At 37.5% G+C, this 12872-nt stretch overlaps 1 protein-coding gene across 3 annotated transcripts in view; it reads right to left on the bottom strand.

Moving 5' to 3' along the window:
* The window catches only part of EPB41L4A (erythrocyte membrane protein band 4.1 like 4A), a 121978-nt gene that overhangs the window by 77498 nt on the left and 31608 nt on the right, over nucleotides 1-12872 (bottom strand). For all 3 annotated transcript variants that reach the window (XM_031042802.2, XM_031042803.2, XM_031042804.2), the window contains exon 2: nucleotides 7633-7737. In XM_031042802.2, coding sequence (XP_030898662.1) covers nucleotides 7633-7737 — 105 coding nt within the window. The remainder of the gene's footprint in view (nucleotides 1-7632; nucleotides 7738-12872) is intronic.

The raw sequence follows: 12872 nt of genomic DNA, 5'->3' as shown, positions 1-12872 counted from the left end.
ACAGATAATGATGGCAATTAGTCACTTAACACTGAAAATTAATACAGAACAATTGTGATTCTATATGTATTCATATACTGATACTTATTAGCACACTTCAGCCTGCTAATGACAAGTTTGTTCCAGTTTCTAATCAGAGAAACACTGTACAAGTCTAATATTGTATATTTTGTCTGAGGGTAAGGGTCTTCCTAAAAGGAAACCTGCTTGGTAAGACCCACCAGATTTCAGGTTCATAACAAGCTGGTTCTACAGAAGTATCATACCCTTTGGTGTCTGCCTGATCTGCTGGTATATGGATGTGCAACCTGGCTATTTTCTTCTTAAGAGATTAACTTCAGCAGGGTAATTCTACATAACAATAAAGTATGTAAAACAGGGAAAATGAAGGGGCTTCACTTATGAAAAACAAAAGATTGTAGGGGGAGGAATAGCCGTAACAACACTACTGCAACACATGAGAAATTGCTTTAGGAACATAGTGTCGACTTTTCTTCATGTCCGTCAAGTATGAAAAAATTGACTTAACTGTAAGCAAAGGAAAAATTATTTCAATTATCAGAAACAGTTTCTAGTAGCAGGGAGAGAGGATGACTGGAAATTGGCACTAAGGTAGGGAGAGTACGGAGTCTTCCACCAGACAGTTTACAAGGCTATTCAACAAATGTGTCAGAGATGACTGAGGTACACTTTGTACCTGCAAAGGGATGAATTATTATATGGCTTCCCATACCATTTGATCAACAGATAATCTGCAGTGTTGTTTCTCACTGATTGCTCTGCGTCTATCAGACTTCTGCTAGAAGTTAACCTGGTACTACTGCTAATCACAGACCAGCTGTATACTTCATATTATGGCTACACAGGACACCAGCATGTTGCCTTTGTATTTCCTTCAGCTACTTATTTCTTCCTTAGCTTAACATTTCTATGATTCAGATTAGGAAGAAACTGCAGAGGCAGCTGCCACAACCATTCTTGCCTTCCTTTTCTTCAGTCTTCTTTCTTCATACACAACTTCTATACAATCACTGGAGACTGGCACCACTCTTAAGAAACTGGAAACAAAAAGGCTGCAGAACACAGCTTCTAGAAACTGCAAATTTAGGCAGATTGAATCTATTCCCTTAGTACCCACAACGTTTTAACTGAGGAACTGCATGACCAATGAACAAAGAAACTCCTTACCTGCACCCCTGAATTCACCCTATAGAGAATAAACATTAAGTGATTCATCAAAAAATCTCCCCCTTCTAGTCACAGAACTTCTTTGGACTAAAAAAAAAAAAAAAAAACAAAAAACACTCTAAGAGAAGGAGTAACAAAGAAGGGAGTGTAAGACACTACAAAGCATTTGAATGGAAAATCTCAAGCAACTAATTTTACAAGTATTATTTTGACAAAACACGAAAACAAATTACTTCCATTAGCTGCTGATCCACCTACAACAGTAACAGCTGCATGCCTTGTCCTTGACCATTGCAATTTCAAATCCTGAAATGTTTCTACTGAAAATTTCCTGAATTTTGAAGGAAAAAAGATACCCAGTCCATGTATGTATCGAATACATCCAATAGCTATTAAAATATAAATCCTCTTAACTTCAACAGAAGGTGGGAAGGAAAGAAAACTCATCACACTTGTTCAAACCTCCCACTAGAACTCCAAATCAGCAATAGACTGAGCCAGCACAATAGGCTGGGACAAAGAGTGATGAGGAAAAAGAAAGACTCTTGTCTGCCTTCTCATTTCTCCAGTAAGTATTTAATGTTGTGGTAATGCCACAAACTCATGCTTAAAATCACTCTGCAGCAATTTATTATTTCAAAGGCTGCCAAAATTTTCCTGAAACATGTCGGGGGGGGGGGGGGGGGGGGGGGGAGTGGCAGGGTGGTGAAGAGAAGAGGGAGATTTCTAACATTTTATTTATAAGCCAAAGATGAATGGAATTTCATGAATAACGAAATGGCATTTTCAAGCAAATATTAGACAATGAAAATTTGAATAATTACAAAACCAAGAACCCCAACAACACAGCCCTCCAAGCATACATACATATGCATACATAATAATGTGTATTAGATACCTGTTAAATATTTGCATATGCATATAACTAGTGTTAGGTATAGTCACAATTTTGAGTTCACATGTTGAAGTGTCAGGAGAAAAAAAAAACAAAACGCAAAGTGTCTCATTAATCCACCATGCTTGCAGAGCTGGTGCTCACAAGAAACCTTGCATTTCTGAATGCCGAACTAGCTTCAACACACAGCTAAACTCTTTTAATCTGTTTTGGCAACCAGTATGCCACTTCTCAGTGATTTTCCACCTGCACAGACAGCAAGGGTTATCTGACTTGTAAACAGCACTACTGCAAAAAGACAGCGGGCTCAGCATACACCCATCCAACTGCAAGTGATAAATTTTGTGAGTGTGAAAAGGGAATGCAGCATTTACAGAAGAAATGGGGAAAAAATGGTTTCTAAATAGTCCTAATCAATGCAACTATCCAATTACTATTGTGACGGTTACTCTTTTACCAATTGTTATTTACAAAGATCATACAGCAGTAGTTTCACTCAATAATTTTTATTTACTAAAACTGATTATAAATGAACAATGTTAATAGAGAAAAATATTCCACCTAATTTTTTGGTAGTAATTATATTTAAAATTGTTTTAAAGTACAGAATATCTAAGAATATCTAAGATGGGCTGTATTGTCCTTTGTACTTTCACAAATTTGGCTTCCCTATGAGTCAGATGTATAAGCAGTATGCATCCAGGTGCCATGCAGTACTTCATATTTTCCTCTTTTAAACGACTGCAAGCATTTTTCCACAAATCTGGAATTTTCATTCCTTGTATCCACATAGGGTTAAACCTGGGTCAAATTCCATGAACCTGTTTGAAACAAAATATTAACCAGGTTGAAATGTTTGCTGAGATATCAATCAATGAAGTGTCTTGTGGAGAAAAACCTATCACCTTCAAACTAAATCCTGGGCTGTCTTAATTACATTCTTACAAAGCTGTACCCATAATGCCACACATGCTGATTTTTATTAACATTTGCAACAAGAAAAAACCCAGCTTTCAAGAGAAAACACAGTATTTTGCAATTATAATCAGAAATTCTCAAGGTTTTTACATAATCTAAACCAACACTAACAATTAGAATTATTTTGTAACTTTTAATGCAAATGTTCAGTGCAAAGAATCTAAATCTAAGCTCAAAACATCCTTAAAAGAAATATATAAATTATCAGGCAATTCCTATATCCAAGTATGTATTAAATACTTCTGTTTTAAAATATGAATTTATATTGAATATATTTAGTATTAGGTCACCAATGTGAATATCCTGTTGGTCCTGCTACCACTAAAACTTTACTCTTACTGCTGTTAGTGTACCTGACCATCAGCTTTGTCTTGGTTGTGTTAATCCATTAGCAATCTTCTAAAATTTCTAGCTTCCAATCAATATTATCAGTCTGCTTTTCTTTTTTTTTTTTTCCCCTTGGCTATGCCATCTATTTTAGCAAGCACAAATATTTTTCTTTCTAGACAATTCAGTATACCATGCTTGTGGGCAAAGGTCAAATCCATACAAAACCAAAAATTCACATAAAAACAAAATGCAAGCTAAGAACAGTTGATCTGTTTTTCTAATAAATTGAGATGAAGATATATACTACATTATATGACTAATTCCCTACAGAACAGACTTTTTTGATTGTATACAAACCTTCTGTTAAAATCATGCCCTTCTTTCTATAGTTAAGTTACAGCCTGTTCAATCTATCCAATTTGGTACAGTGACCTGGCAATATAAGCACGCTGCAGTTACCTTCTTCATTACACAAGATGGATGAAGAAACAACTTTCTGATATATGAGCTTGTACAGCAGGGATATGTAATTCATAGCACAGACTTCTGTGCTCCACTTTGTCACAGCTGATCTGATCTACCACTGCAGCACAGCAACTCACAGCAGGAAGTTCAGTTTTACCAGGCACTGAAACATGCCCTCTGGGCTACACAGCTGCAGTATAAATTGCCATCAGCTACTTCCTACCTACTGTGCTCTCAGGTCTGTATGCTCAAAGCCTGACTTCACTGCAGCAGGGAAATAAAAACACACATCTATACTACAGAGTAGATACTTGGTACAGATACAGAATGATGCACATCTCATGTTAGCTCCAGATTTCAGCACAGTACACACACATGCACACAGCACTGCACCAGAACTAACAGCCTGGGGAAAGGAGCTTGGCTGCTATACTGAATTAACATGGTGATACAGCTTGCTGTGTTTGTGTTTCTCCCCTCAGAGCCCAGATTAGCATCATATCAGATAAAAGAAGCATATTCGCATCACAGCCTGCTGGACAATGCAGACATGCCCCCTGCAGTTAAGAAGGTTTAGCGTGAGGGATGATGAGGGAGCAACCTGACCAATGTGAGATAGTAAAGTACAGCCAGGTTTCTGGAGTTAATTAAAAAAAAAAATAAAGGTTTTAAAATGCTTTTGGTTGTCTAGTTTTCTGCACTAATGAAGTTCAAAGATCTTTTTTGTAAAAGAAGTTCTATTAGCATGACTTTTTCAGCACACTTTTGTGATTTAACAAAGGAATGCCTTCAGGTCTCAAAAGTACCATTTCCTTCATCAAATTCTGCTCAGCTGTTCCTGAAATGTTATGCTTGAAAATTGCCATTTCCATTCTCTCTTTTATGTGCCTCAAGAAAATAATGGCTTCTTGCCACAACAGTAATTAGCACAACTATCCTAAGGCACACTGGAGATACAACAAAGGCAGCACAGTACCACAGGGAGTGTGTGGGGCACACCTGGGAGCTGCAGCACAGTAGGAATAGAGAGTGGCAGGGGACCTGCATAGCCCTTCCAGTATCTGGGCCTTTTTCTACTAAAGGAGAGGTACATCACTGGGACACTGTTTTCCCCAAATACTAAAGCAATGAGAGCCTAAAATGTGGAACACAGTCCTAAAACACCTTTAGCTTTCTCAACAGAGATTCTGATGATCATGTCCTGACTGAAAATACCAAATGGAGCATAATGTCTCACATTTCTGGCAGATCAGGCAGAAGACAAAAATGCTCTGTCAATCAGGATGCAGCTGACCATCCACACTAAGAAGTATAAGGACTCTATCTGGTCTCAACTTAGCCTAACATGATTGTCAGCAGAATCTGCAGCAACACAAACGGCTCAGCTGAAAGGCTGATGATGAAGGACAGTGAGAGATTCAGTGGAATCCAGTTTCAAGGAAACTGATCTTTCTTTCAAAGTATCTCCACGAAAAAAGGTACTCACTACATTAAAAAACACCATGTAGTTTGTCAAACAAAGCACTCAGAGGTGCTTTGTCACTACTAACAACATACAGTTTGTTCAGGTGTAGTTTTATATTACAAGATTTTTAATTAATGATTAAATGTTATATCTCAATTATTGCAGGATACTTCTTGTTTTTCCTTAGGAGTCCTGTCTTATTCAGAGCACAAGATAGATACAGCTTCTGGCAACTTGTAAACATACAGAGCTTGATTTTGCAAATTAAATACCATCCTTTGACCATGGAAAGTTTGGATGAACCTGGAACATCAGTAAAGTGAAATTTGTGTAATATGACCAAACTACTGCACTAGACACAGTGTCATCCAATTTATGCTTTATCCTACTGTTCAGGGTCTTCCCAGTGCCATCCAGTACTGTCGCACCATTTGCTGCATCCAGCTATTCTCTTTCACATGCTAGTTAGTTTGTTGGCTGTTCCCAAAGAGGCTATTTTGATGTTATGCATCCATATACTACTTAGCACAGTGGAACATTGTTCAGTGATTACAGCCATTAGAGCCTTACTAATACTACTAAAATAATGATGATATCACCCACGTAAGAGGTAGCACACCAATACAGCTCTTAAAAGACTTCCTGGAAGGGATGAGGCATGCAAAACTAATGGGGAAAAATAACTAGACAAGTTCTTTCAAACTCTTGATAACAAAAAAAAATGTTTCTTTTGTGACTGGGCTGTGTTCCTCAAAACGCATAGCTTTGTCCACCTTGTTCTATTCATCATTCAGTTAATAGTGTTACACCCTACAGCTCATGCACACTACCATAATACAAAACACAACAGTATAACACAATTGAATCATCTAATCTCTTAGGATGCCTCCTAAAATGTGGCTTTACGTGTTAAGTCTTTCATGGAACAGATACAATTTTCTCTTTTCATGATGCCATATACACCATTAAATACATTGTGTGTATGCCTCTGGAATTGTTCCCAGTAATAGTCATTTCTATTTTATTTGCCTCTACCGGAAAAAGGTAAATACTTTTGAGAGCAGGAAATACCTACCTGTTCTTCATTCATACCTCAGTTTCCTCAGGAAATCAAAATACTGTTTTTTAACAGCCTACCTTTAGTTCATAGCTGAATCTGACTTTCACCTCCATGGAATGAAACTTGGTTAGAAACTTACTAAGGAACTGAATTCATAAATGTCTAGACAATGGCACAAAAATAAAGATACACTGAGTAGCACAGTCTGTAGCTCTCAGCATTGACCAATCTTTTTCTGCTAATACTGTTCTGATTTCAGTCTCTGCATGTTCAAATTCTCTAAACAAAGGAAACTGTCAAATATTTAACCAATTCAATTACATTATTATTTTTAGATGAAACATGACATCTTTTGAGGTCAGGGGCTTGTGCAGTACTCTCAGCACAGAACAGTGACTTTAAAACATAACTGCTTGACTTATTTTAACCATAGGCCTGAAATTATTCCCCTTATAAAACTACAACAATGTGATTATCACCCTGTGAATACAGTACTGGTCCCACCTGCTGAGCATCCCTTGTTCCTCACCTCTGACCGCAGGCTCTGCACAAGCCATTTGGGGGGAAGAGAAGAGGGGTTACTCCAGACAGTGCTGCCCCAAGCCACTGCCTGCTTCAGCTTAATCAGCCAAATTTTTATTTTCTTGCTTATTTAGGACTGTAATATCATGGTGGAAAAAGCTCACAGATGTCTGTGGAGTCCCTTTCGGGAAGGCTCAAAAGAGCATGGACTCAAGGACACAGAAATGGGTCAGGCTGAGTGAAAAAGTCATTGTCAACACCCTGACTCCTGGGGCTTTACCAGTGCAGCCACCACACCAACTATACAATACACTCTGCAACAGGCATTTGTCCTTTCGCCCAAGCAAAGCAGTCCGTGACATGCTTAGGGACATTGCTCCCCAGACACCTCATGGGCAAGCGAGGCCAGACAGCACAGTGCACCAAGCACTTGCCTTCACAACACAGTATTAAGAGGGAAAAAATATTAACCCTACTTTCATATCATAAGTTTGTACTATTTATAATTTCTTCATTTAGTTTTCAACAACATTAGCATCTGATTCAGTTCTATCTAAGCTATTAATAGTTATTCCAAGACTTTATTGCAAACAAACACAAAGAAATTATTATCAGAAACCTAAGCCAGGAAACAGTGAAAGTTAGCAACAGTCTAATGCTTACAGGCAAACAGCACAACAAGGTATATTTTAGATATGGAAAATCCAGTCTGCTGCGTCTCTTGCTCACCGTTTGATGACTTCGGTCACAGTAGCGCAGTCCGAAATAATCTATCTCCACTAGATTTAAGTGACGAAATACGTAGCCCAGGACAACCGACCCTTTCGTTGATTTCTGTGGGAAAGAATTTACAGAGGCTTTTCACAAAGATGCTTTGCCTTTGTCAGCTACATGCAGCAGCATTCATGCATTCTATTAGCTTTGTCTGAAAAGAAACAGGCGGCAGTTCCCAGTGCCTTTAACAAAACTTCAGCTGTACAGAAGAAAGTATTTTGCCTTCACATGTTTAATCAATCATTCTGGAAATACTATTAGGTAGCTGTCAGATCAACTGTTACAAAATACAAAACAAATAAAAAAACCTCAAGTGTACATGCATAAGCACGATGTTTCTGAAATCAGCATTTTTGCAGAAGAGTTCTGTTCTCTGATCACAATTTTAATTCCCATGATATATTTTAATTCTAAAATCATCTTCTTCCTTTCAGTATGGACCTGTCACTCAAATTCTGACAATGAATATCAGGAAGCAAACTTTTGCCCTTAAGATCTAAATTATACATCATTAGCTGCTCTGCTACTACCCTTTGTAAAGAGGGTTAGGTTTGTTTTTTTTCTTTTAAAATATTTTTAATAATAGAAGCGGGAGCAATCTAACACCCTGAACTAAAATAATCCTGTTTATTTCTTGAATAGTATTTCATTAAGGGTTTAAACCAGTATTTGCAAACAATGCTGGAGAAAACACTGAAAGCAGGATTGTACTGTTGATATTGCATTATAAAAAGCTAACTTCCACCTGAATGCCTCTTATTCGTCAGTTTGCCTGGCAGCCAATAGCACACAGACTAGGAAGACTGAGAACAATTACACAGAGTGATCCCCATTCAGAACCAATCAGAACCTTTACTGTTACTGTCCTAAATTCCACAATAAAACATGGATATAGCTCATAATTAGTTTTTGGTTACCTGCTTCATATTGTATAAACTGCTAGACTCTAGTAAAATCAATGGAGAGAAAAGATACTCCAAGAGGAAGCTGTGGAATATTGTTTGTGCTATTTCACTTTTTAGGTTACAGACAGGTAATTTCAAAATTAAAATGTCAAATAATACTGATTTTAAAAGAAATTATCTAATTCAGCTTTGCTGTTGAAGTACCAATAACGTAACAACTGTGAAGATGCATTCATTTTTTTTCAGCAGGTACATTCATGTGGTCAGGATTTGTACCCAGTCACATGGGCAGGGCCAATACAACAACTTCAGATGGCCACTCAAATTCTAAGCAATCAAAGACAAGGTAAATATTTCTGGTAGACTAGGAACTGTACCCATACTATTCAAGATTTACTGTATGTTTGCTTAAATCAGATGTTCTTGAAACATTCTTGGCATGCAACAGTCTAAAGCCACCATACACATTGTTTACACTCAGAAACCATAGCTACATATTCCCTCAGCATATACAGTGAGACTTAACAATCAGCCACAAAGCAGAAAATCATTTTAAGAAAAAATATGATTAAAGTGAGCAGCAATTCACAAGATCTCATTTTAGCATTTTGGATAAAGCACAGCAATACAGTGATTTTATCAACTGTGATTTTATCATTAGATTCCTCAACAAGAAACTGAACTTGGGTTGTATGAACATATGGGACAAGAAACAGCCCCTCCAGTTTGATGGAGCTTAACTTCTCATTTTGATTGACATAAAATTACACACTCGTGCAATGTTGACTGAAGGCAAAAGGATATATTTGTTATCCTAAAATAATGTACATGCTTTTTCTGTATAAAAATGTACAGCTTTGATAACTTGATTGCCACAGTGCTTCCCATTCTACTGGAAAATTCATTTGCACTATCTGGAATTGGGTTTGAAAAAAATACAGATTGACATTTTTTAAAATGCCTCTTTTTTTTAAAAACCGACTTTCCTCATGAGAGCAACGGAAGATACACTGCAAATTTTTTTTTAAAGTAGTTTTCTACACAGGTTCATTAGCAAACCCCACACAAAACAATAACAGCCAACATGTTTGCACTGAGACAGGAGTAAGTTATCCATTAGCAAGCTGTAGTGACTGCTAATGGAGAATTCTATGCACCTGCATTCTCTCCCACCCCTTCTAGAATTTCTGACTGTCCTGAAGAGCTGCTATGCAGTGACAAACACTGCACCAGGACACATTACCATTTTACTAGTATTGGACTGCATTCAACTCTAACAACCTTGACTAAGAAAGACAAAAAAGCCTCTCCACAGGAAAGGGAGAACTATAACAGACCCGCAGCAGCGGAGGGGGATGAAAAAGACCTATCTGTCACAGCTGCAAGCTGCTCTTCACCCTCTGATTAGTGCTATCTGCCCACTCACCTCCACATTCACAGCAAGGGTGCCTCATTCAGCTGTCAATCAATTCCTGAACCACTGCACACTGCAGCCCTGCATATTCAGATAAACCAGACTTTGACCTTCACTTTTTTTGGAAGAATGTACATGAACAAACATGCAAGGTAATTGTTAGGTTCAAGTAATAACACACAAAATAAAAATTTAAAACATTAAAGCAACATGCAAACTGCTGATTCAGCCTCTTGCATGTATGTACTGTGTCTGCGTTTCCATTAGCTGTTCCCCCCAGTCAACTTAAATGGACTATCATCATCTTCTTGGCATCATTATTCACCCTTGCTTTCCAATCCTCAGCTCCTTAGTTAGACCTATCTACAGTGTCAAGCTGGGGGTTTTTTTTTCTGTTTTCCCTAACCATTACAAGTTACTTGTCCTTTCCTACAGCTTGTCTCTTTCCAGATAGCAACCTCCATGTTCATAGTTCCTTTTCACACACATTGCCACCTCCCTCAGCTTTTCCACATATTATGTATGGTTAGGCATGAGAAAATTCACATCTGTTCCTCACTCTGTACTGGCTGCCTGAGTGTATCACACTGATTAAGTCCCCTCTTCTGTAAAAATGGGTTATGAATCTAGCCTCTCTACTGTAGAAAACTTCAAATAATTTTGAAGAAAACGGTTATTAAAGCCACACAGGTAAGGAGGATGCAACAAGGCACATTTTTGCTGGCTGTAGGTTGCTCAGATACACTAAAGAACCACCCTTCACTGCTGAGGAGTGATTTTCAAGAACAGAAAACACAGTATGTCTCACCAGTGTGAGCTTCAGTAAAGTATCTGGTGTGGTCTCACATGAGACCTTATTAATTAAATTAGATAAAATATTGTTTCATAGAGGAACTGTAAAACAGACAGGCTGGCTAAAGAAAAATGGCAGCAGATTTTTCATTTTTTAAAGTAATATTACCAAAACAAGTTCCTTTAAAGTTGAAGGTGGAACATATGCTACTTTAATTTTTTGCATTTCTGCAGTTAACACAAATGTCAGTCTAAAATTAAGAAGTGTGAAGGAAAACAACAGACACACATTACAGGAAGAAAACTACCTGGAGAATAGGCTCAATAGAAATAAAACAAAATTCAACCAGACAAAATTGCAAGGATATGCTCTTACAAATCAAAACCATGCATTTTTGTTACAGCTGGAACATCACTAAGCAGAAATAAGTACAGGGGATAAAGGTGTATTACTCAAACACAACACCACTAGCACTTGTCATGAACACCCCAAGCTAGCAGTTTAAATAATGGTGTGAATTAGCTTCAATGAAGGTTCAACTCTCCACGTTTTTGATATTTGGCTGAAGGGCAGAGTGCATTCAAGTGTTCTGGTACCCCAATCACACAGGTTGCCAAACCAATGGGAATCCAGCACACCTTCTGAGTTTACCACTCAACCTAGGGTTTCTTTTATGCTACCACAGTGTTAATGTACAACCAAGGTGCATTTGCAGATTTTTACAGTCATGAATTAAACATATATCCTAGGTGGGCTAGGGATAAAAGGAAATGATAGTAAGTTCAGTCAAGTCTTGTACGAACATAAACTGGGATGAAGTTTGCCAGAGGGCCACACGGGTGCATAGGGGGCTGCAGCATGTGAACATATAAGTGTCCAGGATAACCTGTTTGTTACATCGCAAAGAAGTAGTCAAAGAAGGGAGCAGTGCCAGTAAGATATGACAAAGCCAGACTCTCATCAAAAATGCAAAGTAAGAAGGGGAAATGATCACAAGATGCAGTAAGGGAAACTCCTTACTGGAGAGTAAGTGCAGGAACAGGTTGCCCACAGCTTATGGAAACCTCTGCCATTAGCAGTAGTCAAAGCTCATCTGGGAAGAGGTCCTGAGTAATGTGTTCTGACTTGGAAGGCAGATAAACTATACGACCTCCAGAGGTTTCTTCGAACTTAACCTATCACATAACATGTATACCTAATCTACCAAAAAGAGTAATCTCTTCAATTCAGATAACATCACTTCACTTGCATTCAGCTGAAATGAACACTTGAACATACATTCATGAAAATAGTAGTTTGGAGTAAATAAGGATGTCCTTATCCCTGGCTTTAAGGGATGTAAGAAACCTCTTCCTCATAAAAAAAAAAAAAAACACTAGAAAAAAAGATATAAAATTGATACCACTATAAACACTGGAGAGAAAAAAAAAAAAAAAAAAAACAAAACCAAAAACAAACCCCACAACATTGGAAAGTGATCTGAAAAACTCCCAGCTCCTAACAGCCTGTACAGACATGTAGTCAACAGGCATCATCAGAACTCTTGTATTGAAAAGTTTCAGAACAGCACACTTACTGTTCTAAGACAGTAAAATATTGTTTAGCCATTTTTATATTGCTTACATTTATATAAAATAAAAGCAGTTCAAAAGTTATCCAAAGCCCTTAGATATTAATTGCAACTCTTAATGACAGTGAAATATTCTAGTGTTAACCAACAACTCTGTTTAACTTTAAAACCAAACTGACTGAAGGATAGGTTATACATAACGTCAATGATATCAGTAATCTCTGTTTACTCTTAGTGTAATTTCTAGAAACGTCACCTCTGAGGAATTTCTAAAGAGAATAGTTAGAAAACTCTAGTCCAGCAATACTTGAGAGTTCCTTTAAATAATTATTAACAGAAGTCTCTTAATTCAAGGAGTTCACTTCCAATAAATAACTGAGCTGCTAATAAGTCCATTTGAAACAATAACACAACATCTCAGTGACCCTCAGAACCCACATAAAAGCTATTTCAAGCATAGCATGATCTGATAGGTTAGCATTAATTACAACATAAATGACTGAGTTTGCAATT

Source organism: Melopsittacus undulatus, chromosome Z (genome assembly GCF_012275295.1).
Source record: "Melopsittacus undulatus isolate bMelUnd1 chromosome Z, bMelUnd1.mat.Z, whole genome shotgun sequence".
Taxonomy (NCBI): Eukaryota; Metazoa; Chordata; class Aves; order Psittaciformes; family Psittaculidae; genus Melopsittacus; species Melopsittacus undulatus.
The sequence above is the reverse complement of the archived record's forward strand: the minus strand, read 5'-3'. Positions and strand labels throughout refer to the sequence as shown.